A 27,746-nucleotide genomic window follows, 5' to 3' on the forward strand; every position below is an offset into this window, starting at 1 on the left:
CAACGGGTGCCGGGAGCTGGGTAGTGTGAGCGCTGCTGGCCGCCTCTGCCTGCCAGCATTTGCCAAGCAGTTTCCATGGCGACACATCTTGGCTCTGACAGAAACTGATGTGTGTGGGGAAGAGGGTCCTACAGAGGGGGCGAGATGGGAGGTGTCTATGTCCTCCGCTCCTGGCACAAACAGGGGGTGTCTCACAAGTGGACTAGGCTTGTACCTCACGAAGGGGGTTCTGAGCTGCCTGACACAGGAGTAGATTTAGGTCGTTCAGTCATTCAACAAACCTCCTGGCATCATCACTCTGTGCTGATGTCTGGGGGCGGGGGGATGTTGTCTATAACGTAGGTTTACCGAGGACTCCAGGTCTGAGGATCCTCCCAGAAGTCCCTGTCCCAGGGAGGTCAGTTAACAGTCTTCTGAGCATCAAGGCCCTCCATCCATCTTCTCTGAGACTAGAGACCAGGAGGGGATGCTGGGTACCCCTTAGAAAACCACTCACTCAGTACCCTGCTCTTCTCCCCTCCCTGACACATCCTTCTGCACCGTGTTTCTTGCCTGGTTCCTCTCAGAAGAAGTCTTTTCCCATCTTTCAGCCCAGGCCCATGTCCTGGCTCATTTTGGACAATAAAAGATGGTTTGCCTATAAACTGATTTCCACATAGGAATGAGGACTCGAGTTCAGACCCCCAGCACCTACATAAAAGGCAGATGCAGGAGTAATTCCTGTAATTCCAGAGCCAGGGAAATAGGGTCAGGGAGATCCCTGGGGCTTACAAGCCAACTTAATTAGGAGCTCCAGGGTTAGTTGAGTGGAGAGAGAGCTCAGAGGCTGGGTGTCCACTGCTCCTCCAGTTGACCTAAAATATGTGAATATGTGTGGCACACATGCATGTGCTCTCTCTCTCTCCTCTCTCTCTCTCTCTCTCTCTCTCTCTCTCTCTCTCACACACACACACACACACACACACACACACATTTATGAAATAAAGAGATGGACAGTTAAGAGGGGAGGAATATTTGCAGAATGAGGTGAATGGGAAGCCCAAGGCAAGGTGGGGGCAAAGTCACTGAGCGCCACTGGCTCTGGGGACATTAGTACTAGGCAGATGATCTTACATGTGTTGTGGTTTGAATGGAGTCTAGCTTGTCCCCGCAAAGGCTAGGGTGCTGTAAGCTTGGTCCCCATGCGATCCAGTACAAGGGTGACAGAGACCAAAGGAGCCAGTCTAACTGAACTGGTAAAAACAGATTTGGTGAGAAGACCTTGTCTCAAAAATCAAGGGGGTGGTGGTGGTGAGGGGAGCTCGATCAGTGGTTGACTGCTCTTCTCAACAACATATTAGGGGAATCACAACCACCCAGGCCCCCAGTTCCGCCGGATCCAATGCCCTCTTTTGGCTTCTGTGGGGGCACATACCTGTAGGTGCTGGAGGAAGGAAAGAAAGATAAACAGAAGAGAGAAAAAGACACCTGATGTCAACCCCAGCCTTCACATGCATGCATGCACGCACACACTCGAGTGCGCGCACACACACACACACACACACACACACACACACACACACACACACACACACGGGGTGGGGTGTGAGGATGGGGGGGGGGACTGAAGAACTTGTTTCCTCCTCTCTTGAGAGCCAGGCGATTCATGGCTTTCTCAGAGGCCCCAAGGAAAGGACAAAAGTAATTGAGGTCCGTGTCCTCGCCCAGGGCCAGACTCAGCAAAGTCCATTCTGAGGTTGGGGACTGGCTTTGAAGGAGTTAAGGTTTCAGTTCCTGGAAACTTGGCTTTACTCCACCTGTTGTATCTTTATCACTAACCCCTGGTCCTTCCTCAGGACCCTGTCACTGAAGAATGACCTGCCCGTCCAGGTCTCTACATTCACTCTATGTGACACAGCTAAGGTACCCTCGGGCAGGCCTTGAGGCTATGTTGTTTCTACCTTCCAACTGCCAGAAATTTTGCTTTATAAACTGTCTAGACTTGGGTTTTCCGTTACAGAACGAGAATGGACTGACATTCAGGCTTGTTATTTTGGAAGAGAGAACCCAAAGTGAGAAAATGCCCCTGCCAGAATGGCCTCTGGGCAAAACCCGTGGTACATTTTCTTGATGCACCTGGGAGGGCCCAGCTCACTGAGGATGGTGCCACCCCTGGCCTGATGGTCCTGGGTTCTATAAGGAAGTGTTCCAAGCAAGCCAGAGAGCAAGTCACTGAGTGGCACCCTTCCATGGGCTCTGCATTGGTTCCTGCCCTCACTCCCTCCAGTGATGGACTTTGATGTGGAAGTGTAAGCCAAATAAACCCATTCCTCCTCAAGTCGCTATGGCCATGGTGTTTTACCACAGCATTGTCAACCTTAATAAGACATGGCACCCCACTTCAGAGACAAGGGAAGAGAGGCTCAGCCAGGCCGAGTGAACTGCCTGAGTGCCAGGTAGCAAATTGGGCACTGGGGGTTGGGCTTCTCTCTCACAGCCAGCAGTCTATACAACAGAGGACTGTATCTGCAGGACTTGAATTACTGGTCAGAAGAATGGGTTGAAGTCACTGCTCTCATCCTATGAGTCGTGACATCCTGAACTGCCCAGAAGCTTGTTCCCAGGTAACTGTTTGCTGCTGCTTCCAGAAGCCCGGGTCTGTGTAAGGACTGTATAGTATGCACAAAGCTTTCTGACTAAGAGTAAAGATGTCTCATTTCTCCCTCAAGTGCAATCAGAGGGTCCGATGTGACTGCTAATGTAGTCACATGACAGGCACCATAGTCACCTCTGGGCAAGTCTGTGAAGAGCTTCTTATTGGCTAACTGGGGTGGGAAAAATGCACCCTAAACGTGACATCTCACAATCTATATTAAATAAAAAGGGGACAGCAAGCTGAGCCCCAGTACCCATCGCTCTGCTTCCTGACTGGATGCGGTGTGAGCTCCCTCACGCTGCTGCCATGCCTCCCTCTCTGCGATGCAGAGCATCCTTGAACTGTGAGCCAAAAACGAACGGTTCCTTCTTTGGTTCACCCTGTTCTCTTTCCAGATCATGGTAGACCAGATGATCTTTTCAAAGCATCTCTACCCACGACCTCTACAAAGGTGTATCTATACTGTGACAATATCATGCTCAAAACCCCCGCACGGTTGCCAGTTTGTCCTCTCAGACACTGAGTCGTTTAAAGGCCCCTTTACTTCATCAGTACACATGTGAGAAAGAGCCGAGTCTCTGTTTCCAACGTAACCAGAACAACCCGACTGCAGTCTCAGGAATGCTTAACCATAAAGGGGCATTGTGGCTATCAGGAGAGACTACAACCAAAATAAGGCCTTTTCCACAGTCACCTCCTAACTCCTTGCCTACTTGGCATCTGGTGGGGAACTGTGGTGGTTTGAATGAAAATGTTCCCCATAGGGTCATAGGGAGTGGCATTAATTAGGAAGTGTGTTCTTGTGGGAGGATGTGTATCACTGGGGTGTGGGCTTTTTTGAGTGCTCAAGCCTGGCCCAGTGTCACTCTCTTCCAGCTGTCTGCTGATCCAGAGGTACAACTCCAGGATCATGTCGGCCCGCACCATGTAAGCGAGCCCCAATTTAACGTTCCCCACTATAAGAGTTGCTATGGTCATGTCTTCTCACAGCCATAGAAACTCTAAGAAGACAACTGTGTTTATCATAGCAATAGACAATGAAGTAGGACAGAACTTGGTACCAGGAGTGGGGTATCGATGACAGACCTATGTTGTTTGGAGGACTGTACAAGTGTTTGGAACTGCGAATTAGAAGCCTGATGGGCTATTATGTGGGAGCTTGAAAGGCAGTGTTCAGAGAAATGCAGATAACAGAGGCCCGGCTTGTAAAGTTTTAGGAGGGAATTAAGACTATCGGGACCGGGGAGGGATTAAAAAAGAAAAAAAAAAAAAAAGACTATCGGGACCATTCATGTGATATAAAATCAGAATCTTTCTGGTCAGCTGGAGGTAAAGAATCAGCTGTGATTAACAGAGATCAGCACCACTGAGATAAATCTTCTGGGAAGGGGGCAGGAGAGACAGCTCAGCAGTTAAGAGTACTGACTGCTCTTCTAGAGGTCCTGAGCTCAACTCCCAGCCACCACATGGTGGCTCACAACCATTTGTAATGGGATCCCATGCCCTCTTCTGGTTTGTCTGAAGACAGCAGTGTACTCACGTATTTAAAATAAATGAAGGTGTGGTCCAGAGGGGGCCAAGTTTGCCTCACAAGCTGACAACTGAACTTGATAACTAAATTAATTAAACCAACCTCCCATGTGGTACTGGTTAGTCACATTAAAAACTACAGGATTGGGGCTGGAGAGATGGCTCAGTGGTTAAGAGCACTCGCTGCTCTTCCAGAGGTCCTGAGTTCAAATCCCAGCAACCACATGGTGGCTCACAACCATCTGTAATGGGATCTGATGCCCTCTTCTGGTGTGTCTGAAGACAGCTACAGTATACTCATATAAATAAATCTTAAAAAAAAAAAAAAAAACTACAGGATTAAAGCTATCATGGAGATGACCCAGGAGGGGCCATGGTAAAGGTGCAGTTTCAGTTGTGGTGGACCCCAGTTCTGTGGGATGGCTAGCAGGTGTGAGATGAAGCAGGCCTGAGTCTAGAAGACCTTCAGTGTGGGCTGTGGACAGCAGAGCCTGGAAGTGGAGCTCAGAAGACCACGGGTGAGCTCTAGACGTCAGGTAATGAGCTTTTTACACTGCTGGATGTTGGTTTTGCTTTGATTGTAACTATGCTGTGGTTCTACCCTCAAAGAGAATACATAACATTTTTTAAAAAAAATTTTATTTTACAGGACCCACAGCTGTGACTTTGAACTTCAATCTATCTGAATTCTTTACAGATTATGGGACTTTAAACTTTGGTCAATGGAGCAGAGAGAGCTAAATGGCTATAGGCAGAACACACATACACAGCTAACTTGAAGGATTATAGACTTCAATGCTACCTGTTCTGCGCAGCAAACAAGCCACTTCTTTAATAAAACATGGAAAGTAGGATTCTGTGGGGCCTGAGGAGACGGTTCAGTGGGTAAAGTGCTTGCCATGCAAGCATGAGGACCTGAGTTCAAATCCCAGCACCCACATGCAGACCCTGGCAAGGAGATGCAGTACCACAATCCCAGTGCTGGGGAGGTGGTGACAGGATCCCTGGAGCTCCCTGGCAAGCTCGATTGCGAGTACCAAGTCCCAGTGAGAGACCTCTTCTCAATAAACAAGGTGGACAGCACCTGAGGAAGACACTGGAGGCCGACCTCTGGTCTGCACACACACACACACACGCACACACGCACACAGAGGAGTTTTGTTTTGATTTGACTTCTTGGGTTTTCTTGAGACAGGGTTGCTATCTAGTCCAGACTGGCCAGGGACTCTGTATTCTCCTCCCTTGGCCTTCCAAACTCTGCAGCCACAGGTGTGTTATCATCCCCGGCCTAAAATGTAGGACATGTGATCCACTCCCCGAGGGTCTCTTGAGCGGCCGACCTGGGCTGGAGTCCTTCTGCTGGCACAGGTGGAGACAGGGACAGGATGGGGACATGCCTTAGTAGCAGTCAGCTTCATTCTCCTCCAACACGCCCACCGTGGCCAGCATGTCCTGCAGCAGGGACTGTGGGCTCTTCTCCACATGGTCACTGCTCTTGGCCAGCCTGCCCTGCAGGCCCTCCAGGTCTAAGGACCTGAGGATGGCCAGCATGGCTTCAGGCTCCAGGTCCCCTAGGGGCTGAGCCTGCTCACCTTCCCGCCACCTCTGCAGGGCAGCCTCCACTGAGGCTGAGTTGGGGCTGTCCCCGGCCTCCTGAGGGTTACTGCAGGAAACTGTCTTGTCCCTCAAGAAGAGGAGCAGGTCACAGGCTTTTTGGGCCACCGGGCGGTCACAGTCAAGCAAGGCACAAAAGGCAAACTCAAAGAGTGGCAGACGGCAGAGAGTCTGCAAGAATTCCAGGTGTGGGCGGGAAGAGGTGGCCCCAGGCAGGCCTACTGTATAGGGACAGTGGAGTCTAGGCTGCCCCATTGCCTGGATGAGGAATACCTGTGCCAGCTCCAAGCCCTGCACTCGGACCTCCCAGTCCAGATCCCGGCTCACTGCCTGGAGAACAGTGGCCACGAACCACTCTGTGTCTCGAACCACATCAGCATGGCCATCCCTCAGCCATTCAGTAAAGACCCGTAACACAGCTCTTCGAGGGAAGCCCTCTGAGTCCGTGGACAGGATATGCATGAGGTCCATGAGTAGGCCCTGCAGGTTGGAGAGTTCCAGAAAAGTCGGCATGATACTGACAACTTGCCAGGATCAAGACTCAGCTATGAGACAAGCCTCTGAGTGTGATGGAGTACCTAGGTGAGGCTAAAGCAGAGAATGACTGGGGTCTTGCCCTGAATAAAGGGAGAGCTGAGTGGAACACCAGCATCCATCTCTCTCTGCTTCCCGACTATAGGTGCAAATTAACTAGCAACCTCAAGCTCCTACCTCCACGGCTCGGCCACCATGATGGATGGCACCCTCAAACCCGGAGCCTCAATGTACTCCCTCCCTTAACCTGCTTTCTTCCTGATACAGCAAGAAATCCAACTAATACAGTTGATGAGCCAAGAAGGACAGAGCCCAGGAGACATGGGTCCAAGGCCACTGGTTCCTCCCCACAATGTCTTCTGTATACGCTGTCCTTCAGTCCCATCCTTGCTTATTAGGGGACACAGTGTCTAAGGTGGTGTGTTAGAAAGAGCACTGGCATTGCGTCCGACTGCCCCCAGCTCCCTGGAAGTCCCCCTAGCCAAAGCTGCTCTCAGGAGCAGTTGCTACAGATTTGGCTAGCTGCTTACCCATTTACTGGGCCAACCACGAGTGGCTCTTACCTGCTGGTTGGCGGGAGTGGCCTGAAGGCCCTGGCTGGAGAGCTGCCCAGCGGCACCCACTGCACTTGCTCGGACATAACTCTCAGGGTCTTGGAGGAGCTGGCGGGCAAGTGTGGGTACTTCTGAAGAATGCAGTGCCTCTCTGAAGTCAGCCTGCCCTGGGGGGTCAAATGCCACAAAGATACGATTGAAGGCCACTCAGGCAGTCTGAGAGCCCCAGAGTTAGCGGAACACTTATACACAACATACACACTCCCGCCCCAGGGTGATTACCTCCCCAGTCCCGGATCAGATGCGTCAGGAACTCCAGGGCTGAGTCCCTCACCTCCCAACACGGGCTGCACAGGCGCTTCTGTAGTATGGGGAATAGCTCTGTACCAGGAAGGGGTGGTCAGTGGCCTCTAGGGTCACACCTGCCTTCCCTCGGGGACACCCTGCCCAGCTCCCAGCTGCCCCTGCCCCAGCTCTCCAGCTTGATACAGCTCTGCAAGGAGCTAGGGTTACCTCCGAGGAACAGCAAGGCATCGGGGCTGAGATCAGAGCCGCTGGGGGTCTTGTGTGGGCTCTGGAGCCATCTGAGTGTGGCCTGGAAGGCCTTCTTTAGGACCTAGAATGGGTCGGGCTAGAGGGTAGGAACGGCACGCTACCCACGTCCCTGCCTTTCACTGGGCCACCCACCCCTGTGGGCAGAGAGAGCATAGGTGAGTGGCCTCCCAGACAGTGAGACTCACAAGTCCTGCCTGGGGTGATGCGATGGCCTCATGTGGATATGACACCAACCCCCACCCCAAGCCTCTCCTTCTATAAGGTCCATTCTGCCTGGCAGCACCCAGCACCAAGACTACACCCAGGAGCAGGAGAATGCATGAGAATGTGCCCCAATGCCCTTCCCTCCTTAAGAATTGCGTGAATGGCAGAGCATGGTGCAGACAGCAGGAGGCCAGCTTGGGCCACAGAGTAACATCCTGTCTCAGAAAGACAAACAAGAGCCACTCAGGCAAGACTGCCCAGAGCGCTGGGTTAGCAGTCATGCCCCAACTCCATCTCCATCCCTGGCTCCCCCAAAGCTTCAGAAGTGGGCACTGCCCACACTCAATGCTAATGTGGGACCCCCCACTGCCAGAAGACAGGGTAAGACACTGGGGAACCCGGCCCCCCGTTAATTCTGATTGGTAAATACAGATGCCAGCAGCCAATAGCTGGGGAGAAGACATGGGCGGGGCTTAGGTTTTCTGGGCTTGGGACAAGGAAGCGGGAGGAGGAGGAAAAAGGAGCCCCTCCCACCCCCCAGTGGAAGAGGAAGAACAAGCAGGGGAAGGAGAGCTGCCCTGGGAGAGCTGTGACATAAAACATGGGCACGTGGGCCGGCCAACGAGGTAGGAGGAGCCCAGACAGAACACAGACATGAGGAAGTGGTAACTCTGAGTCGGCAATAGGAAAGGGGATTCTAACAGCATGGAGGGTGGGCGCTGCCTAAGGTGTATTTCACAAGATAATCTTTTATGCCGGTACATAAATAGTCTAAGGCGGGAAGAAACCCCGCACCGGGATTTTTTAAAATATTACTACAGAATTCCTTTTAAATGTAAGCCTCACCAGCACAGACTGGATCCTGGGTCCCATGCAACCACTGCTACCAGTTTTGACCTTGTGTCAAGCGTCTCTGCCCCCTCGTAGTCCTACCGTGTGGCCTTGGCTGGCCTGGAACTCCTTTCGTAGACCAAGCTGGCCACAAACTATATAGAGATTTGCCTGCCTCTGCCTCCCATGTACTGGAACTAATGGCGTGAATGACTGCACCCAGCTTGTCAGGGTCTCTTTGTAGCCCAGACTGGCCTTGAACTTATGATTCTCCAGTCTCTACCACATCTGTGGGGGGTTACAAGTGTGTTCCATTACACGGGCTGGAAAGGTCATTCTGGGCAGTGGCTCGGTGGCCCCTTTGGAAGCACTCATAAGTGAGAAGGTCCCCAGCTGTACGGGCTTCCCAGAACTCATTTACTGTACCATGGGGCTGGACTCTGGGCTCTCCAGGGTCTTCAGGAGGACAGCAAATACCTCCAGCACCAATTCCAGGGGGCCTGGAACAGACATGAGTGGAAACATCAACCCAACTTCTACACAGAGCCTGCCACACGGCAGGGAGCAAGCATTCCAAACTCTATGGAGGCAGAGGTCAGAAGCTACCCGAGGGCTACCTGAGGGCCCAATGGACCCTCCAGAAGAAAGAGAAGAGAAAGTGAACTCAGGGCAAGAGAACACAGCACTCACTTGTCCCCAGAGACAGCGTCCCCAAGAAGTCAAGGGCTGCTCGCTGGACACGAACACAGCCACCCAGCGCCCCACAGAGACGGCCTCCTGCACTGGAACTGGGGTCCGCCGAGCCGTCAGAGAGACGCAATATCGTCACAGCAGCTTGCAGCAGAGGCACCTGTGGCCACGGTGAGGGGCACTGGGGCTGCAGGGAGGAGGAACGTCAGCAGAGGTCTGGGGTCATGTGGCTCGATGACACGAGGCCTGGCTACACTTACCAGCATCTGCAGCTCCTCCAGGTGCGCCAGAGTCTGGCAGAGGAGCCCCACACAGGCCGACTTTGAAGATAAGAGTGCATCCACAGTCAGCAAGCTACCCGCAGTCCCGTCCAGCAAGCCTAAGACAAGGACAAAAGCATCCCTTCAGTGACCGCCATCCAAAGCAAGGGCCAGGTTTCAAGTTCAGGGCCAGGGCGGTTCAGGGATGCTGTCCAGTGTACTTTTAGTTGGAGGTCTGAGTGGGAGCAGGGTAGCTCACTGTTCTTTGCCTAAGAATGGAGGGTTCCACCCTCCCTGCATACCTGGAGGTCCAGGGGCCTGAGTGGTAGCTTTCAGGATGCAGGCCAGTGGCTGAAGGAGGACTCTAAAGGCCTGGGTCCTCAGTTCCTGGGGACTGGGGACATAGTACAGCATGAGGGTTATTCTCTGGCCCCAGTCTGAGCATCCTACAGAGTCTACGGTGTCTTAGTATGGTGTCTCAGTACAGGCTCCTCTGAAACACTTTGTCTACAAGCTACTAGCTAGGAACCAGGATAGGAGGAGAGGCCTGACCAAGGCTTGGCCCTGCTGTCCCTAGGAGCGGTTGTTGCTGGGTCTCAGGGGCCCCAGAAAGGCTGGTCACACTCCCTGATCAGAGTGACTGGGAATTTCCTGGCTTCTAGGACAGTGCCCAAGTATACTCATGCTGTGTTCGATGACTTAAGGTGGCCTTTTTCACATTATGTGATGGAGCACTCTGATGAACTGAGCCTGCTCAGACCCTTAGTACCTCTCCTCTCTGCATCCCACACTCAGCAGCCCACACCTCTGCACACCCCATCAGCTCCAGGAGCCTGGCTCAGCCTTATTGGAGGTGAGAGGACAGCTAGAGAAAGCACAGAAGTTAGCTTTAGGTCTGGGGTACCACAAACTTTAATTTGAATCGTTCTGTCTCTTGCTTAGCGTGGTATCAGGAAGCTGAGGTGGGAATGTAAAGTTCAAGGCCAGCTTAACCTAAGGAGTTATTTCCAGGACAGCCTGGGCAGCTCAGTGAGACTGCCTCCAACTAAGAAGAAAAAGAAAACTGTGCATATAGTTCTATGACAGAGCCCCTGCCTAGAATCCCCCAGTGAGGGGCTGGGGGCGTGGCTCAGTGGTAGAGCCCCTGCCTAGAATCCCCCAGTGAGGGGCTGGGGTGTGGCTCAGTGGTAGAGCCCCTGCCTAGAATCCCCCAGTGAGGGGCTGGGGTGTGGCTCAGCATAGAGCCCCTGCCTAGAATCCCCAGTGAGGAGCTGGGAATGTGGCTCAGTGGTAGAGCATTTGACTAGCATATGTAAAATACCAAGTTCTATACCAAGTACTGAGGAAGGGAAAGAGAGAGAAAGGGGAAGAGAATGGAGGGAGAGGGGGACAGAAGGGGGCACCACAACCTTAATACCTGCCCATCCCACCTGGCTGCTCTCCCACCCGGCCCATTGTCACATCTGGTTTCCCAGTTTCCAGAGTTCCCCAACCATTATCATGACACTCTCGGCTCTCCCAATCGTACCAATGCTGAAGTTTCAGGGTCCCCAGAGCTAGAGGCCCAGCTTGGGTGGGGCTCAGGCGGCTCAGAGTCTGGGCCAGCATCTCCCACAGGCCACAGGCTGCAAAGTTCAACACAGGAGACCTGGAGAAAGAAAACCATGCCTCCGTCACTCTAACTAGACAGGGGCAATCATGCCCAATCCTGCAGATGCCCTGTCTCCTGAGGCAGCAGGGCCAGGGTCCTTCCCATGAGGCATCAGACAATGACCACTCACCCACCCGAGTCCCTGCCACCACCTGACCTGGCCACACTGAGAAGCAGGTCCATGAGCGAGTGTGTGGCAGGAATGGGGTCTCTCTCAAACAGGCGGGCAACAGGGGGACTTAGCCGCTCCCAGAGGACCCCTGTCCAGGGGTTGTGGCAGCGCCCGAAGGTCGTCGTCAGGACATTCAAGGCCTGTGTGACCTGTGGGGTGGCTTTGGAATGCAAGGACTCTTCTACATGGTTCATGATCTTCTGGGCACAGACAGGCCAGGCAGCGGCTTCAGGGACGGGGGACCCTGGAGCTCCGCCTTGCATTGACAGAGCCAGGATGTGTACTAGGAGCTGGCTGGCTGCTGAGGCTACAAACAGGCTGGGGTCTCCTTGCAAGGAGAAGATCGTGTCCACAGCACCTGGAGTGGGCAGCAAAAGGTCAGACTGGATGAGGAAGCTCATGGAGACCACCTACCCATCATACCCTTCCAGGCTTCAGGGAAAGCACCAGGACTCCCTCTGCTTACAAGGAAACCCGGCATGAGCCTCCAGCATGCTGGCTTTAAAGCCAATGCTTCTGGTTTCTTTTGTTTTGTTTTGTTTTGTTTTTTGTTTTTTTTGTTTTTGCTTTTTTGTTTTTTGAGATAGGGTTTCACTGTGTAGACCAGGTTGACCTTGATGAAACTATCTGTCTGCCTCTGCCTCCCAAGTGGAGTGCTGGGATTAAAGGTAACACTAACACAAAATTAATGAAAAATGCCTGCAGGGAGAGAGGCTTCCTACACCAAGTAAGTTGAGCTTAGACACTCAAAACAGATCGTTTTTACATAGACAGGATACCTAACGTTATTTCAACCAAAGTTGGATTTGGAGAAGAAATTAAGTAATTCAATGCCTTTGACCACCCTGCTTGCCTCCCCAGTGTTGGGATTAAAGGCACAGATGCAGTTTCTAACCGGTTCTAATATGTTTGACTACCCGACAGGACACAACTGCAGGAGCCACCCCAGACCCTAGCAATCCAAGATGACACTTCCCTACAGTCACTGTGTGCTTATACTGACAAGCCTGGACCATTCCCACTTCCTCAGCTGAGAAGATTGGACTCAGAGAGGTTCAGGGTCTTCTTGGAGATCCCAGCACAGGCAGAGAGGCCCAGTAGGAGAACTGGAGCAGGGCATGGGCTAACTCACCACTGTCAGCCAGGAAGTGCAGGGCACTGGGGTGGTGTGCCAGGGAGCACAGGCCCTGGATCCAGCCGCTGCGCACACTGGGGATGCTCCAGGCTGCCCAGCTAAGGGCACCTGTCTCCCCAAAGAGCCCCAGCAACAACTCCCCCTGCTAAAAAGCAAAGAAAGCATCAGGAATGCGGAGGGAGAAGGGTTTTACTGTTGGTGGTCTTCAGGACTGGGGGAGTTGGGCTTGGTGGTATGTCCTTTAATCCTGGCATCCAGACGCAGAAGTTGGAGAGTCTCTTTTAATTCTAGGCCAGCCAGGGATCCATGGTGAAACCTCTCGGCTCAAAAAAGAAAGCATGGAGTTGGAGAGATGGCTCAGGTCTTAGGAGCACTGACTGCTCCAGTAGGGAAACTTGGCTCAGGTCCCAACACCCACACCGTGGTTCACAACTGTTTAAATCCCAGCTCCAGGGATCTGCTGCCCTCTTCTGACATCCGCAGGAAATGCATGCATGCATACCAGAGAAATGCATGTAGGCAAAACACCCACAGACATAAAATAAAAATAAACACCAGGGAAAAGAAAAACACCAAGTGTAGTGGGGCACGCCTTTAATCCCAGCACCTGGGAGGCAGAAGCAGGCAGATCTCTGTGAGTTCAAGACCAGCCTGCTCTACAGAGCAAGCTCCAGGACAGCCAGGACCACATAGAGGCAATGTCAAAAAACAAAACAAAACAAAACAAAACACACCAAAATGATAATAATAAAAGTGAAAAAAAAACCTTTGGTTTGCCAATTGGTTTCACACAACCGCTTCCAGGCACCCCACCCCCACCCCCCCAGCACCACCATTTTGCCCCCAGGACCCAGCATCCACACTCTGCCCTCCTGAGACTGGAAAAAGGTCAGAGGAAGAACAACACATTTTTCTCCTCTGTCTTTATTATGACTTTTATTTTAAAGTTTTTAAATCATGTGTCTGTGGCTTTATGTACATGAATTCAGGCTCCTGTGGAAACCAGAGGAAGGCGTCAGATCCCCGGGAGCTGGAGTTCCCTGCCTATGGCAGGGAATGACTTCACCTAGAACACTGTTCTTTCCCCGATGCCATCCACGACTGTGCTACAGACAAAGGGTCTGAGGGTCCTCACACTGCCCCATCAGAGGGAGATACTCGGAACGTGGCAAGGATCATACAGCAGGTGGGAACAGGAAGCCAGCCAGCACTGTGCCTGACAAGTGTTTCTAAGTAGAAGCAGTGTGGGACGACACTGAGGTTCATTAGGAATCTTGGTGCGTTGGCCAGCCACAGAAGCAGGGCCAGCCACTGAGACCCAGGCACTAAGATAGCTCCTACTTCAGAGGAGAGGATGCCCGCCTTTCAGGGGACAAGCACGAGAGGGACAAAGGCTCACCTGAAGGTACTGGAAACAGTCCTCCTGGGCCGCAAAGACCCCAACGAGGCGCAGAGCAAAGGAGAGGACCCTAGGGCTCACATCCTGTGGCTTCAGCACATGGGACAGGAGCTCCATTAGGCAGGGGTGGTCCTGCAGTAGTTGGAGGCTGGGCTCTGTGGAGAAAGGACATCCCAGGAGAGCAGTGACACCGATAGCCTCTCGAGAAATGACAGGAACATCCCCTTCCCATTAGGATAAGGAGTCCAAGAAAGAGGGGTATTTACAACAAATGAATTCATTAAAGGGACCCCAAAGGCATGGTGCTACAATGACTACAATCCCAGCATTTAGAAGGTAGAGACAGAGGCTTAGGGGTTCAAGGCCATCCTCAGCTACCTAACGAATTTAAGGATAACTTGGTTACAGGTAAGTCTGCCTCAAAAAACAAACAAACAAACAAACAAAAAAAAAAAACCCAAAAAACAAAAATTGGACTGGTGAGATGGCTCAGAGGTTAAGAGCAATGACTGCGGGTTGGGGATTTAGCTCAGTGGTAGAGCGCTTGCCTAGGAAGCGCAAGGCCCTGGGTTCGGTCCCCAGCTCCGAAAAAAAGAACAAAAAAAAAAAAAAAAAAAAAAGAGCAATGACTGCTCTTCCAGAGGTCCTGAGTTCAATTCCCAGCAACCACACGGTGGCTCACAACCATCTGTAATGGGATCTGATGCCCTCTTCTGGTGTGTCTGAAGACAGTGACAATGAACTCATAAATAGAATAAGTAAAAATTCTTAAAAAGAAAAAAAAAGAATACTTGCAGGTCAAATATGGTGGCACGCACATTTAAACACAGCACTACGGAAGCAGAGTCAGGGAGACCTCTGAGTTCAAAGCCAGCCTGGTCTACACAGTAAGCCCAAGCCAGCCTGGGCTACACAGCTGAACCATGCCTCCAAAAACGAAGATGGTTCAATGGGTAAATAGTACCTGCTCTGTAGTCATGAGGAACCCAGCATTTATATAAAAGACTGGGCATACCTGCCCAAGCCTTTAATCCTAGGTTGGGGGAGTTGTGGAAACTGGCAGATCCCAAGAGTGTGCACGCGCACAGACACACAGACACACACACTCTCACTCCTGTAAAACTACTTGCAAAAACTTGACTAAAAACTAGACTCTAAGGGCGTCCACACTCATGAGCAAACGTGTATATATATGTATGTATATGTATATATATATACATATATATTCACACACACACACACACACACACACATCACACATGTACAAAAAAACTAGGCCAGGTGTACTGGCACACTCCTTTAATCACAGCGTTCAGGAGGCAAAGGCAGGAGGATCTCTGGGTTCAATGGTTCAAGGCCAGTGTGGTCTAGAGAGAGAAATAAGGAGAGTCAAGGATACACAGAGAAACCCTGTCTCAAAAAGCAAAATAAACAAATAAAAGAAACTAATTACGAAAGTACAGTGCAGTAAAGCTCGTAAGGCTTCAACTAACAATGTTACTGTTAAATCACTTTTAAATTCTGTAACTTAGAAAACAGGCAAGACAAAACCCAAAAGACAAGGGCTGGGGCTGTAGCTCAGTGGATGGAGGGCTCGCCTGCTATGCAGGAAGTCCTGGCTCCATCCTCTGCACCCAATACAAACAGGTTGTGAAGCTACACACCTATCATGCCAGCATTCAGATCTACACACAGGAGGAGCAGAGGTTCAAGGTCATCCTTGGCTACACGGTGCTTGAGGACAGCCTGGGCTACATTAGAACGTGCTTCAAAAGACAAGAAAAAGAACAGAAGAAGCCAAAGAAGCAATGAAGGCAGGAACTAATGACAAGACAAGGCTCATGGAACCTGTCTGAAGACAACAATCAACCAGGAGAGGGAAAACTTCCATCTGCCCAGATACTCATGCTCAAGAAAAGTCAGGACAGCGATGCTTAAAAAAAAAAAGAGCCAGGCATGATGGCAAATACCTTTAATACCAGTGCCCGAGACAGACACTGGCAGATCTCTAAGTTCCAGGCCAGCCTGGTCTACAAAATAACTTCCAGGACAGCTAGGGCTACACGGAGAAACCCTGGTTCAGGGAGGGAAAAAAAAAGAGAGAGAGATACAATTCAAGTGATTAAATTAAGGTCTACCCACACAGTAAAGATGTAACTCCGGGGCTGGAGAGATGGCTCAGCAGTTAAGAGCACCCGACTACTCTTCCAGAGGTCCTGAGTTCAATTCCCAGCAACCACATGGTGGCTCACAACCATCTGTAAAGAGATCTGATGCCCTCTTCTGGTGTGTCTGAAGACAGCTACGGTGTACTTATATATAATAAATGAATAAATCTTAAAAAAAAAAAATAGATGTAACTCCGGCTGGCCTTGAACTCAAACTGTAGCGCTGTTAAGTTCCTCTTGTCTTGGCTCTAGATGACATGTCCCACCACATCCACCCAGGGATCTAACTTCTTCAAGACAAACAAAATACAATTAAGGCAGCAAAACAACATGGGCCCTACCCTGCAAAACTCCTCGTGTGAACTGGACAGCGGAAGCCTGAAATGTGGCCAGAGTCGATGGGACTTTTAATACATGACTCCACAGTTCAGGCCAGTGCCCTAGTACTCCATCTGACTCTGATCAGCCGCAGAACCTCAAGGAAATGAAGTAAAGACACCCCATGAATGGACAGTTCTATAAGCCATGTCCTCACCTGCCTCTGTCACTGTTTTAAACCAGTCCAGTAGTTTCTCCAAGCAGGTGTCATCTGCCACCAGCTGTCTAGGATCTGCCAAAACAGCACAGAGAGCCGGGAGGAGCCTGGAGCATTCTGCGTCCATGATCAGGCCAGCAGTTCCTACAGAGGAAGCAAGAGGTCAGCCTCATATCTGGCTTGGGACACCAGCTACCCTAGGTACAGGCAGCCTTCAATGCCTGTTAGGATGGGGGAGGAGCTCGGAAAACTTCACGTGGACCAGAACTCGAGTCCACAAAGATGCTGAACTCAGTCCAGGGGAACCTGGGCAAGAGGATTGAGTCTTCGCAGATGCCCTGTGGGGTGAGGACAGATTAATCGGAGCCACAAGGGCCTTTGGTGTCTAAGTCTGTTAATTTAGGGGCTTGATGGATTGGGGTAAGGGAGTGCAGCTGCCTATTAACTTAGCTGCGAGGAGAACAGTCAGGGGATAAGCCAGGTGTGCAGGAGACTGTTCATCCAGGCACCTTATCCCAATATCTGTTCTCGACATCCATACCTCCCAAATCCGGTAAAAGGTGAGCTCTTCAAGACTGCGAGTTAGCCTGGGGCTCTAATCCCGACCCCCGCATCCCTCCGCTAGGGGAACTAGGCCCAGGAGTGCAGAATGCACCACTAGGCTGCTAGGCCGAAGCTCGAACTCCGCCTTACCAGAATCCCAACCTCCGAGCGCTTCACCCGCTGTGGTTCCGGTGTCTGAGGCAAGCCCCGCCCTCGCCTCCGCAAATTCCGCTTCACGCTGGCCGAGGCCCCACCCTCCTCAGGTCCTGCCCCATTTTTTAGAGTTCGCACTACGCACCGCGAGCCCCGCCCCATAACGCAAGGCCCCGCCCCACCACGGGAATTGGCTCCACCCCACCAGCTTCAAATCTCAACCCTCCTAATTTCGCAGGCCTCAGCGAGGCCCCGCCCCCTCAGACCCCGCCCCCGACGGAAGTTCCTCTCCGCGTGGCCACAGGCTCCGCCCCTCAGTGCGGCCGATTCCTTGCCCTGCGGGAGTCTGTCTCCACAGGCCCCGCCCTAAGTCAGTACCACGTGACGGACACGGGTGGGGGGAGGGCAAAAGAGCGGAGTCGATGTGCTTGGAGACTGGTGATGACCCTGCGGTTTCGATCACTTCTAAGGTTCAAACCTGTGAACGCGTGATTTACAAACGATGTGTGCAGTTTGGGACTTTCACACTGTACTAATCTCTCGGAGCTATCGCGCCCCCGCCAGGACTCTCTATGGTACGTCCCCACGCAGGCAGTAGGCGGAACGTCTCCAAGGCGGGCTCGGTATGGGCGTGTCTACTCGCTGGGAGGCGGGGCCTCGCAGGCCTCAGGCCACGTGTCTAGGTTTTTAAGGTCCCAGGTTTCTGCTGGCCCGTCTAACTGTTGCTTTCAGTTTTCGTCTACGGTGTGGTCAGCAGCAGGCAAGACAATACGGATTACCCCAGTGCTGAAATCCTCGGTTCCTACAGCGGGTATCGCTAAACTCCGGTGTCTAGAGTGTCAGGATCCCCCAGTCACCAAAGCCTGCATTTCTGTGGCTCTTCATAGTCCTGGTCCTCTATCCCTTCTTGCCTTCTCTCTATCCATTGCTGCTAACTCTTCACAGTTTCAGCCCTCTCTGCTAATGATAAAGATTAAAAGTAGGCCATCGGGGACTAGAGAGATGGGTAAGTGGTTAATAATCTTCCTACTCATCCAGAGGACCAGAGTTTGGTTCCCAGCCCTGAGGTCACTCTCGCACACACAAACACGTAAATTAAAAAAAAAAAAAAAAAAGAATCTTTTAGGGCATGGTTCCGGAATGCCTAGCGATAACAGTAAGATAAAACTCATCTGCCTCAGAATTCGAACGTGCTTTAAATCAGGACTGTGAGCTCACTGGGTTCTCTCCATCTTGGTAATGGGAGACCCCAGCATGCTGGACTTCTGCAGAATAAAACATCCTTTGCATTTACATACTATTTGAGTATGCGGTGTCATTCTTTAACAAATCATGGACCTTTACACAAGCAAGAAAAACCCTCTCAGGAGAAACCTTGTACTGAGGTTAGTGTTGCAATGCCATCCAATTAGAGAGCTGTTTACTCAAAAACTGATTGTAGGTGGGGGGGGGGGGGGGGGGGAGTGTATCCCCTTGCAAACCTAAGGACCTGAGTTGAGTTGCCAGAATCCATGAAGGAGATGGGGTGGGGTGGAAGAACAAAATAAGAAAAGTGGGGCATGGTGGTATATATTTGTAACCCCAACAATGAGGAGATGACCCTCCCCCCAAGACAAATGTCAGTATTTGCACCTGTCACTGGCCTGCTGGGCCACCGGGGAAGTGCCCCCAACTGGCCTGGGTAGGAAAAGCCACAGGGTTCTGGAGAGTTCAGAGGGGCTTGTGATAGCAAACCATCAGCTGAGGGTTTAAAGCAGTTGGCACTGGCCCATGGGCAGCCCTGGCGTGGACTGCCTTATCCTCAAGGTGCCAGGGAGTCACTTTGGCCCCCAACATCTCAGCTTATTTAGAGGAAAAACAAACATGTAAATAGGTTGACATGCCTAATTCTCAAATCTTGCCTGTTGTTAAGGGTGGTGCCTTACGCTCTGTCCCCTGAGTCTACTCAGCATGGTGACCCTCGGAACCTCTGCCCACTGGGCTACATAGTTGCAGCCACTGTTTGCGTAAATCCAACTGGGGCTCCTGAAGTTGGATCTGAGAGCACGGCTGGCTCCGACATAGAAAGTCAGCCTTGCCTGCGGGAGGCCATAGGTTCAATTCGTGCACCCGGCGAGACCAAAAACAGCCACAAGAGACAAGGTGCGATTGCGCAGTGCAACCCCGGGAGAGTGCATGGTTGGCCCCTCGCTCGTGCACACACTGCGCGTGCACAGGATTCGCCGGGCATCGGAGGAAGGACCACATCCGGGGCCCTGTGGCCGCGGCACGGTTGCCATGGTACCAGGTTGGCTGGCAGGCCTCCCAAGCTGAGGGCCGAGCTCGCAGGACCGCCGAGGCCGCGCAGCGCCGCCGCTATGAGCCTGGGCACCACAGATCTGACCTCGGAGACGGTAAGGAGGCCTAGGGCAGAGGGAGGAAGGGCGCACGGTGGTAGCCAGCTCCGGCAGGCCGATTGTTACCGCACAAGAGCCAGCTCCGGGCGTCGGCCTCCACCGTGCCCGCGCCCCAGCAACCTCTATCTCCCGCCTGCGCTCGCGGTGGCCACTACTTCCAGGAAGCCCCCGGGACTGCGCCCTCCGGCACGCGCTGCGGGTCTGAGGCCGCGGCCGACCGGCGATAAACTCATCTCGTAAGTGTTGCTGTAGGCTGCGGTCCAGTGACGCCCCGGAGTGATCCCGAGCAAGGGGGAAGGCCTGCCCCCACCCTCCTTCCTCGGCTAGTCCTGCACAGGTCCGAGAGGCATCTCTGGAAGAGGCGTACCTCTCACGCTCTCTGAGTGCGTGTCCAGACCCCAGTGCGTGATAGTATCAAGTGAACTTAGTGCATTACTGTGTGTGTGTGTGATGGGGACGTGGCTGTAGGACAAGTCAATAGGCTGATGTCCCCCATCTCAAAGAGAAGTAGAGAGAAGTTTGGGAAAGGTTTAGAGGCAGCGGGAACATCAAATGTAAAGACCGAAAGGCTGGGAAAGTAGCAAGCCCGAAAGCAAGCTTTTTGGAATCAGATTGAGAAGGGTACTGAGGAGGCTGGCAGGGACCTGGCCAGGGTGTAATATGACTTTCAAGGGTTCAAGGGACGCCCGTTGGAGGTTCCACAACAGGCTAATGGACCAAGCTTTTGGTCAGCGGAGAGCAGCTGGGATTTTTCTACTTGTCCCTGCACTGGAGGCTTTCCAAGACCTGCCTAGTTTCGGGGGTCGGCCTCTCAACACTGCCCCCAGTAACTGCCTCATCTCTGTTTGTTTTCTGGGTGCTACCAGGGACTGAAGGAAAACCTCACGTCAGGCTAGAGTGCTACAGATGGGCCTCCGCAGCTGGGTCACTGGGGAACTCTAGACAAGCACTTTATTTCTGACTCAAAGCCCCAGCCCAAGCAAATGCTCTACCACAGAGCCACCCCCACCCCTGCCCCTCACTGGGCTCTCCCACTGAACTTATAAATTAATGAAAAAAAAAAAAGACAAAAATTTAAAGTCTCGAGTTGAGATTACAAAGATAGCTCATTACTCTTTCAGTTAATCCAATTAATATAAGTTGTGTTTCTCATATACATCTTCTCCCCCCCATTTTTAAAAAGAGATCATATTTCTATAGTTGTATGACTTTTACCATAAACTTTGTGGCTAGTATTTTCGATATTTTTTTTTAAATGCTCAGACACTGTATGTAGCCCAGGCTGGCCTCAAATTCAGCCTCCTCCTGCCTCAGCTTGCCAAATCCTAGGATCACAGGCTTGTACCAGGAGGTGTGTGTTTTCCAAAATTTAGCCAAGGACTGAGGAGACTGGGCTCAGTGGATAAAATGCTTGCCTGCACTTCCGAACCCACCTCAAAGTGACATGGGTAATCTTAATGCTCAGGAACGGAAGACTGGAAACCCCTGGACAAGCTAGCTAGACTAGCCACAACCGACGAGCTCTTGGGTTTAGCAAGAGAGCCTAGGTCAAGGTGGAAAGGGGAGAAGGAAGACAGTCTTTCAGACCTCCACAAGCATGCACACACACATACACAAATGAGCAAGCCAGAGCCCCGGAGCTCCGTCCCCAGCACCGTGTCAGGCAGTTCACAATTGCCCACTGGCAAGTCCACCTCCAGGGGATCCCGCGCCCTCTGCTGGCATCCACAGGCATAAAGTTTACATGCTTTAAATAGAAAGCACAGAATTAAAAGGATGTGTGCAAAACTGCTCTGCTCCTCGAGGAGATGGGCAGAGGCTCCGCATCCTTTGAATGGAAACTCGGGTGCTCAAAATAGTGAAAACCAGCTTGGTTCATTTGACTTGAGAACTCTTACCAAAGACATACAGTTGACCTGAGAACCCACCATACCTCTGTGGATCTGGACTCCCCCAGCCAGGCAGAGTTTCATTCAAGCTTCCCGCCTGCCGGTCCAGGAGTTGTAGCGGGGAGCGCATGCGCGTTGCAGCAGCTCAGACAGTGCGCTGTTGGGACTGATGTGCCTGAGCAGCTGCCTCCCTGTGACCTCGTGTGCCTCTCTTCCAGGGAGATGACAGTCTGTCTGCTATTTCCTTTGATTCTGACGTGGAATCGGTGAGTACAGGAGGGGTGGCAAGCCCCATGTCAGAGTCCTTGGATGTTGTGTGTAAAGCAGTGTCCCCCAGAAGCTGCTAGACCAGAGCACAGGTGTCCAGAGCTGCTTCTGGTGTCGCAGTTTCAGCCTGTTAGCCGAATCTAAATAGTTGCGATTTTCATTTGAAAAATCCGTTTATTTATATCGGTATAGTTATTTATTAGAAATCAGTTTCGGGGGCTGAGAATGTAGCTCGGTTGGTAGAATACTCACCTAGCGGGCACGAAGCCCTGACTTGCACTTCTAGTGCTGCATAAACTGGGAACCGTGGTCCCTGCCTATAATCCTAGCATTCGGGAGGCAGAGGCATGGGGATCAGTTTAAGGTCATTGTCTGCTTATAGAGTGTGACCAGGACTAGCCTGGGCTCCCTAAGACCTTGTCTCAAACAATGGTAGCAGCAACAAAATAATGTCGCCTTAAAGCTAGTTTTAGAAATTAATTGTGAAGGTCGAGAGAGATGGCTCAGTGACACTTGGTGCTTTAGCAAAGTACACAGATACAATTCCCTGTATCCACATAGCAGCTCACATTGGATCCCCAGAGTGCCAGGAACTAGGGCACTAGAGTCATGCCCTATCCCCTCACACCCTAACCCCTCACTTGGGGGATTCTAGGAAGGTGCTTTACCACTGAGCCACACCCCCAGCTCCTTACTGGGGGATTCTAGGCAGGGGCTCTCCCACTGAGCCACGCCCCCAGCCCCTCCCTGGGGGATTCTAGGCAGGGGCTCTCCCACTGAGCCACGCCCTCAGCCCCTCCCTGGGGGATTCTAGGCAGGCTCTCAGCATTGGTAAAACACTCCCAGTGTCCCCCTCCCCCGCCCCGGGAATTAGTCAGGGTCTCAGGTTCTTTGTAAGTTGTGCTGAGTGGCAAAGGGAAGCAGAAGCATGCTAAATGCTCACTTAGTGGATAGCCCAAGAAGTTGCTTGATTCCATCTGTACCTGAGCTCTGAAGGGACCCAACATGAGAAGTCTCAGCTACACTTAGGAGGCAGCCTCACATGCCCACAGTCCCCCAAGGAGGGTCCACTGTTATTGTATGACAGAACTTTTCCTGGGGAGACAAACAACTCCCTCCAGATCGGGATCCCATGACAGAGCAGAGAGCGCAGCTCGGTGAAGGAGTCGCTTAGAGGACTATTGCTGAGGGTTCCATAAGGACCAGAGTGACTCAAAGTTTGCTACATGAGTAAGACACACCCATCGTGGGTGACAGCTCACAAAGTTGGGAGCCTGGAGCACACTGCACAGTCCACAGGAAGTCGACAGACTAGACAATGTCCTTTCCAAGTTACTGCCGTCTAGGTCTTTCCTGGGCAGATGGTCTAGTCCCAGAGTCTGGGAGTCTTGTCTGCAACTTGGCTTGTCTGAGAGTAACTTTAGGCTTCCATTGGTTACTTAGACAGGGAGGAGCCTAGTGAATCTAGTCGGTTTGAGGGACATCCTGGGACTGTTTTAAGTCATTTACCTTCGTGCTTAAGGAGCAACCCTGCAGGGCTGAATCTTTCCACCTGAAAGGAAATGGTTTTATGACATGCGTCCCACAGCTAGGAGTTCTCTTCATGTCATAGGGTGACGAGCCCAAGATACTCACCACAGACGTGATCCTGACACCACAGGCTGGGGAAGGAGCCACCTAACAAGCCCCAGGCACAGTCCCAAGTCTCTCTGGGGCATAGAGGACAGTTTTCCAGCAGAGGGGAGCAAGGATTTTGCCATGTGCTGCAGCCCTCGCACCCAGCCTTGAAGCAGCAAGAACGCTGCTTGAAAGGTCAGGTCACTCCATGGGCCAGCCCGAGAAGCTGCAGGACCTCGTTCCCTCCAGACTGCAGGGGCGTCTGTTGGCTATGGAGAGTTTTTCATACCGGATCCTCTTCCTTGCTGGGTTTCTCTTCCTTGATGGGGATCTGCCAGGGACTCACAAGGGATTCATCTTACCGCATCTGCCGCGAGCACACAGGTGCTCACCCACGGGCAGAGCAAGCACGAGGACAGTAGGGGAGACCTTTCCCTTTTTGTTGTTCTTTCAAGAAGACGTTTCTCTGTGCATCCCTGGCTGTCCTGGAACTCACTCTGTAGACCAAGCTGGCTTTGAACTCAGAGATCTGCCTGCCTCTGCCTCCTGAGTGCTCATAAGTAGGGAGAGTGATCTTCCTGACTCCCAGCCCCATGTATAGGATTCACACTGTGCAGTGCCTCAGACCTCTGAGAGGTCTGCCCAGGGTGTCTCTCTCTCTCTCTCTCTCTCTCTGGCCTCTTGAGTATGATGAGGTTTTCCAGCAGAGCTCTCAGGAAACCTAATGTGCTTCACGCTGCCTCCTCTTTCTTTCAGAAAACAAAAAGAAAACCTTTGCACAAACCTCCTTCCACATCACCAAGTAAGTATGACTGGACAGACTTCTCTGTCCCCTCATCTCCACTTCAGCTCTGCAGTGTGGCACGGATGGCCCTTCCCTGTGACCTGGAGAAAGCCAAGGATGTTGCTTTTTGGATGCAGTTGGGGGGTTGGGAGGGACTCAGTGGCATCAGGATTGCCTGCGTTTGTTTTGGGACCACTGCAGGCCACCCCACTGAGCTTCCCGCAAGATAGTACAGAGCGGAGATTGCCTTTCCTGCCTCTGATTTCTCAAAGCCAGGGTGTCGCTGAAATGAAAGGAAGCCTGTGTCCGGTGCTTACACACGTGCCCATACTACACGTGTGCACAGCACACATACGTGAATGTGGAAGCCCCTAAGCCATGCCGTTCCTCAGGTGTGGTCCATCCTGTTTATGACACGTGTTCTAGAGCTTGTGCCTAGCGCTCACCAATTAGGTCAGAGTGGCTGTCTAGTGAGACCCCAGAGTGTGCCATCTCACTGCCCCGCCCCAGCAGCGGGATCGCAGGCATGTGTCAGTGCACCTGACTTCTGTGTGGGCTTGAGAGACAAGTACTTTACTGACTAGTCCATTGCCCAAGCCCCTTAAAAAAGATGCTTCTGAACTGGGATACGCTCTTCCAGAAGCACACAGGCTCTTGCTGGAGAGGGGTGTGTGTCCCCAGATGGGCGTGTGCCTTTCTTCCTTGTAGGATCTCTGAGCTCATTCTGCTGTGGGGGCCCTCCTCCTCCTCCTCAGAAGGATGAAGACTGTTTAGTCCCTGTCCCCAGCTGTGGCCAAAGGAGGCAGCATATATTTATCAGGGTAACAGCGCTTAAATAGGCTTGGTCCTAGTGCCTGCAAGGCCTTCTGGCATTGTCTGTCAGTGTCACAGCACTCTAGGGCCTGGTGGTTCTCATGTGTCAGCCTGTGCAGGAGTGTTTGTGACAAGTGTGAAGTCATAAACTTGTTGCCCCAAAACTATGCACGCGATCTCTTTTTGTTGTTGTTGCTACAGTCTCACAGCCAAAATCATTTGTAGTTGTAGATGACTGAACTCCTGATCTTCCTACCTTAGCCTGACCCTTAGCTGGGCTGACAGGCCCACACCACCAGGCCCGACTCGGTGTTCCCTTAAACACAGGAAAATGTTTCAGTGTTACGTGACTACCTTTATCTTTTCCATGAATTTGTCATTTCTTCCATAATTAAAGAGATGAGAGTCTTAATAAAAATTCCAGGCACTGGAGAGATGTCTCAGAAGGCAAAATTACTGTCTGTCTGCTCCTCCAGAGGACCCAGGTTCTGTTCCTATCACACACAGGAGAGCTCACAACTGTCTCTAAGCCCATTTCCAGGGGATCCATCACCCTCACACAAACAAACATACAAGCAGAACACCAGTGCACATAAAATAAAATAAAAATTATATAAAAATTTTTAAAAATATAATTCTATAACATTTCTTTCACTATGGCAAATGCCCTAAAAATTTTTTCTCATTTCTTCTCTACAAAGATTAAAATGTTGGGCTAAAGAGATGTCTCAAGCATAAAAAGCTAGACTCATGACCAAAAATGTTAATATATATATATATATATGTATAAATTTATTTTGGTTTTGGAAGACAAGATATCTTTGTGTAGTTCTGGCTGTTCTTGAACTCACTTCGGTAGACCATGCTGGCCTCGAACTCAGAGAACTCCTCCTACTTCTGCCTCTCAAGTGCTGGGATTAAAGGCATGTGCCACCACCATCTGGCAAAAAGATAGTGTCTTAATTATTTCTGGCTAGGCAGGTCAAGTTCCAGGATAGCCAGTGTGGTTACAGAGAAACCTTGTCTTGAAAAAGACCAAAAGAAAAAATAAATAAAAATATTATTACTGTGGTCATCCTATAGTAACAGGAGTAAAACTATGTACCCACCATGGTCAGGGCTATGCAAAAATCATGTTTCTGAAGAAAGTTTAACTGGACATTACATTTCATAACACGGTAGAACTACGTCTTCAGTACACATTTTCACATTTCAAATTCCCCTTTCTTCAAAACAAAACAGTATTTTACACTCATTTGTGTGTAAAACCCGGTATGGTGATTTACATCTATAGTTTTGGCTAAATATACAAGGCCAGGCCACAGATAACCGCTCAGTGGTAGAGTCCCTGCCTAGAATCTCCTGGTGAGGGACTAAGAGTGTGGCTGGCTCATTGCTTAACATATAAGGCCCTGGGTTCCATCCCTGAGTTTAAAAAAAAAAAACCAAGTATTTCAAGACATTAAGACATGAAAATCTCTTGAGGTGGTAGATAGATAACCCAGCGATTAGATGCACTTGCTGCTCTTCCACAGAAACTCCACCTCCAGGGGGCCTGATTGATGCCTCTGCCACTGTGGCTACCTGCACTCACCCCCACACAGACACACACCCACACATAGTGTAAAATAAGAAGAATCTTAAAAACACACAAAAAAAGACGGTGTCTTAAACGCCAGGGTTTCTAGCCTAGTTTGGGCTAACAGTAAGTCAGTAAACGTATTGACCTTCTCCCTAGTCGCCAGAGCATGCGTGTACCTTTGGGAGCTGCACACCCCTTCAATGTTGCGTTTGACAAACCTTTCTCTCTGTGTCTTGAGGGTGTTGAGGTACAGTGATTCTGTAGCTCTTAAACCGTCCGTTGCCTTTCTAGAGTCACCTTACTACTCCAAGCCCAAAAAAGTGACTTCCTGGAGATCTCTGAAGACAGCAGGGAGCATGCCTCTGAGTAGCAGAATGTCCTTGACCCCACAGAAGCTATGGCTGGGAACCTCGAAACAGGGTATGTGGCTCTCCTGTGGAGGAGGGTGCTTTGGCCTGAGGCAGAGTACGGGAAATGGCCAACAATTGGAGATGGCCTGTCTGACAAAGCTGGTTTCAGTTAGCTTGCCTGTGGTCTGCTCAAAGACATTGAACTTGTCACTGGTGGGCATGGCTTTCCCAGCCCCACCGGAGGACGCCCTAGCACCTTTTCAAGGCTATCTAAGCGCCGCCCTGTGGCAGAGGTATGATGGAGCCGGTTGCTACCAGCTTGCAGGAGACAACTATTAATGTTTCTGTGAGCTGGTCTTTGTAACACTGGAAACCTGAAGTAATGTTTACACCAGGGAAATGGGCACACAGAGTTGATCTCTGTGTGGTGTTTATTAGGCATTTAGCAGTACAGCCCTATCTCCCTCCCCACCCAGTCTGCTGGTGTCCTTAAAGCCCCGGATCTTGATGTGAAGCAGAACTTGCCAGACTGTATACTTGTACCTGTCCTGTTAAACCCATGCACATTCAAACCAGGCAGTGTGACCCAACCCCTGAGCTCCCTGCTTACCACGGAGCACACGTGGACCCACCCCCCCAGCTGCACTCCCGGCTACCTGACAGAAGCTGTGAGAGCGAAGAGGGCAGACCTCAGGCGTTCCAGCAGCCATGGTGAGCATGCTCCCGGGGACAAGGCCAGGAGAGCAGAGAGGAAAGCCTCTAGTAATTGAGGGGTGAGATTTTTTTTTCTGGCTTTATGCACGAGATCCATCATTAGGACATTCTAGAATGTTCTGAGTGATTCATAAAGAGTGTCATAGACAAGCCATTGTGTCATATCATACA

The 27,746-nt window shown here is 51.3% G+C and overlaps 2 protein-coding genes across 48 annotated transcripts in view; one reads left to right on the plus strand and one right to left on the minus strand.

The window, feature by feature from the left end:
• Positions 1-4,787: 4,787 nt before the first annotated feature.
• Positions 4,788-27,634, minus strand: Brat1 (BRCA1-associated ATM activator 1). Of its 20 annotated transcripts, none has more exon segments than NM_001431852.1 (15): positions 4,788-6,259; positions 6,877-7,034; positions 7,150-7,248; positions 7,381-7,483; positions 8,884-8,957; positions 9,148-9,334; positions 9,408-9,526; positions 9,710-9,801; positions 10,936-11,055; positions 11,216-11,588; positions 12,363-12,510; positions 13,765-13,919; positions 15,735-15,838; positions 16,468-16,611; positions 17,161-17,207. In NM_001431852.1, coding segments are annotated over 12 exon segments (2,286 nt in total). In that variant the 5' UTR covers positions 13,882-13,919; positions 15,735-15,838; positions 16,468-16,611; positions 17,161-17,207; the 3' UTR covers positions 4,788-5,563.
• Positions 19,461-27,746, plus strand: part of Iqce (IQ motif containing E) — a 39,425-nt gene continuing 31,139 nt past the window's right edge. For 9 of the 28 annotated variants that reach the window (XM_087578276.1, XM_087578277.1, NM_001432064.1 and 6 more), the window contains 4 exon segments: positions 19,461-19,556; positions 21,667-21,714; positions 24,089-24,134; positions 26,803-26,931. In XM_087578276.1, coding sequence (XP_087434402.1) covers positions 19,521-19,556; positions 21,667-21,714; positions 24,089-24,134; positions 26,803-26,931 — 259 coding nt within the window. In that variant the 5' untranslated portion in view covers positions 19,461-19,520. 28 annotated transcript variants of the gene reach the window in all.

This window comes from Rattus norvegicus, chromosome 12, assembly GCF_021556685.1.
Source record: "Rattus norvegicus strain SHRSP/BbbUtx chromosome 12, alternate assembly SHRSP_T2T, whole genome shotgun sequence".
Lineage (NCBI taxonomy): Eukaryota > Metazoa > Chordata > Mammalia > Rodentia > Muridae > Rattus > Rattus norvegicus.

Excerpts from the sequence above, each read along its gene's own strand:
- Brat1 (XM_087579162.1), bottom strand. The coding sequence starts at position 16,594 with ATGGACGCAGAATGCTCCAGGCTCCTCCCGGCTCTCTGTGCTGTTTTG. Across the intron at positions 7,484-8,883 it reads GCCCAGAGTCCAGCCCCATG|GTCCTAAAGAAGGCCTTCCA; the intron begins GTACAGTAAATG and ends GACCCATTCTAG. Across the intron at positions 7,249-7,380 it reads TGCCTTGCTGTTCCTCGGAG|AGCTATTCCCCATACTACAG; the intron begins GTAACCCTAGCT and ends TTCCTGGTACAG.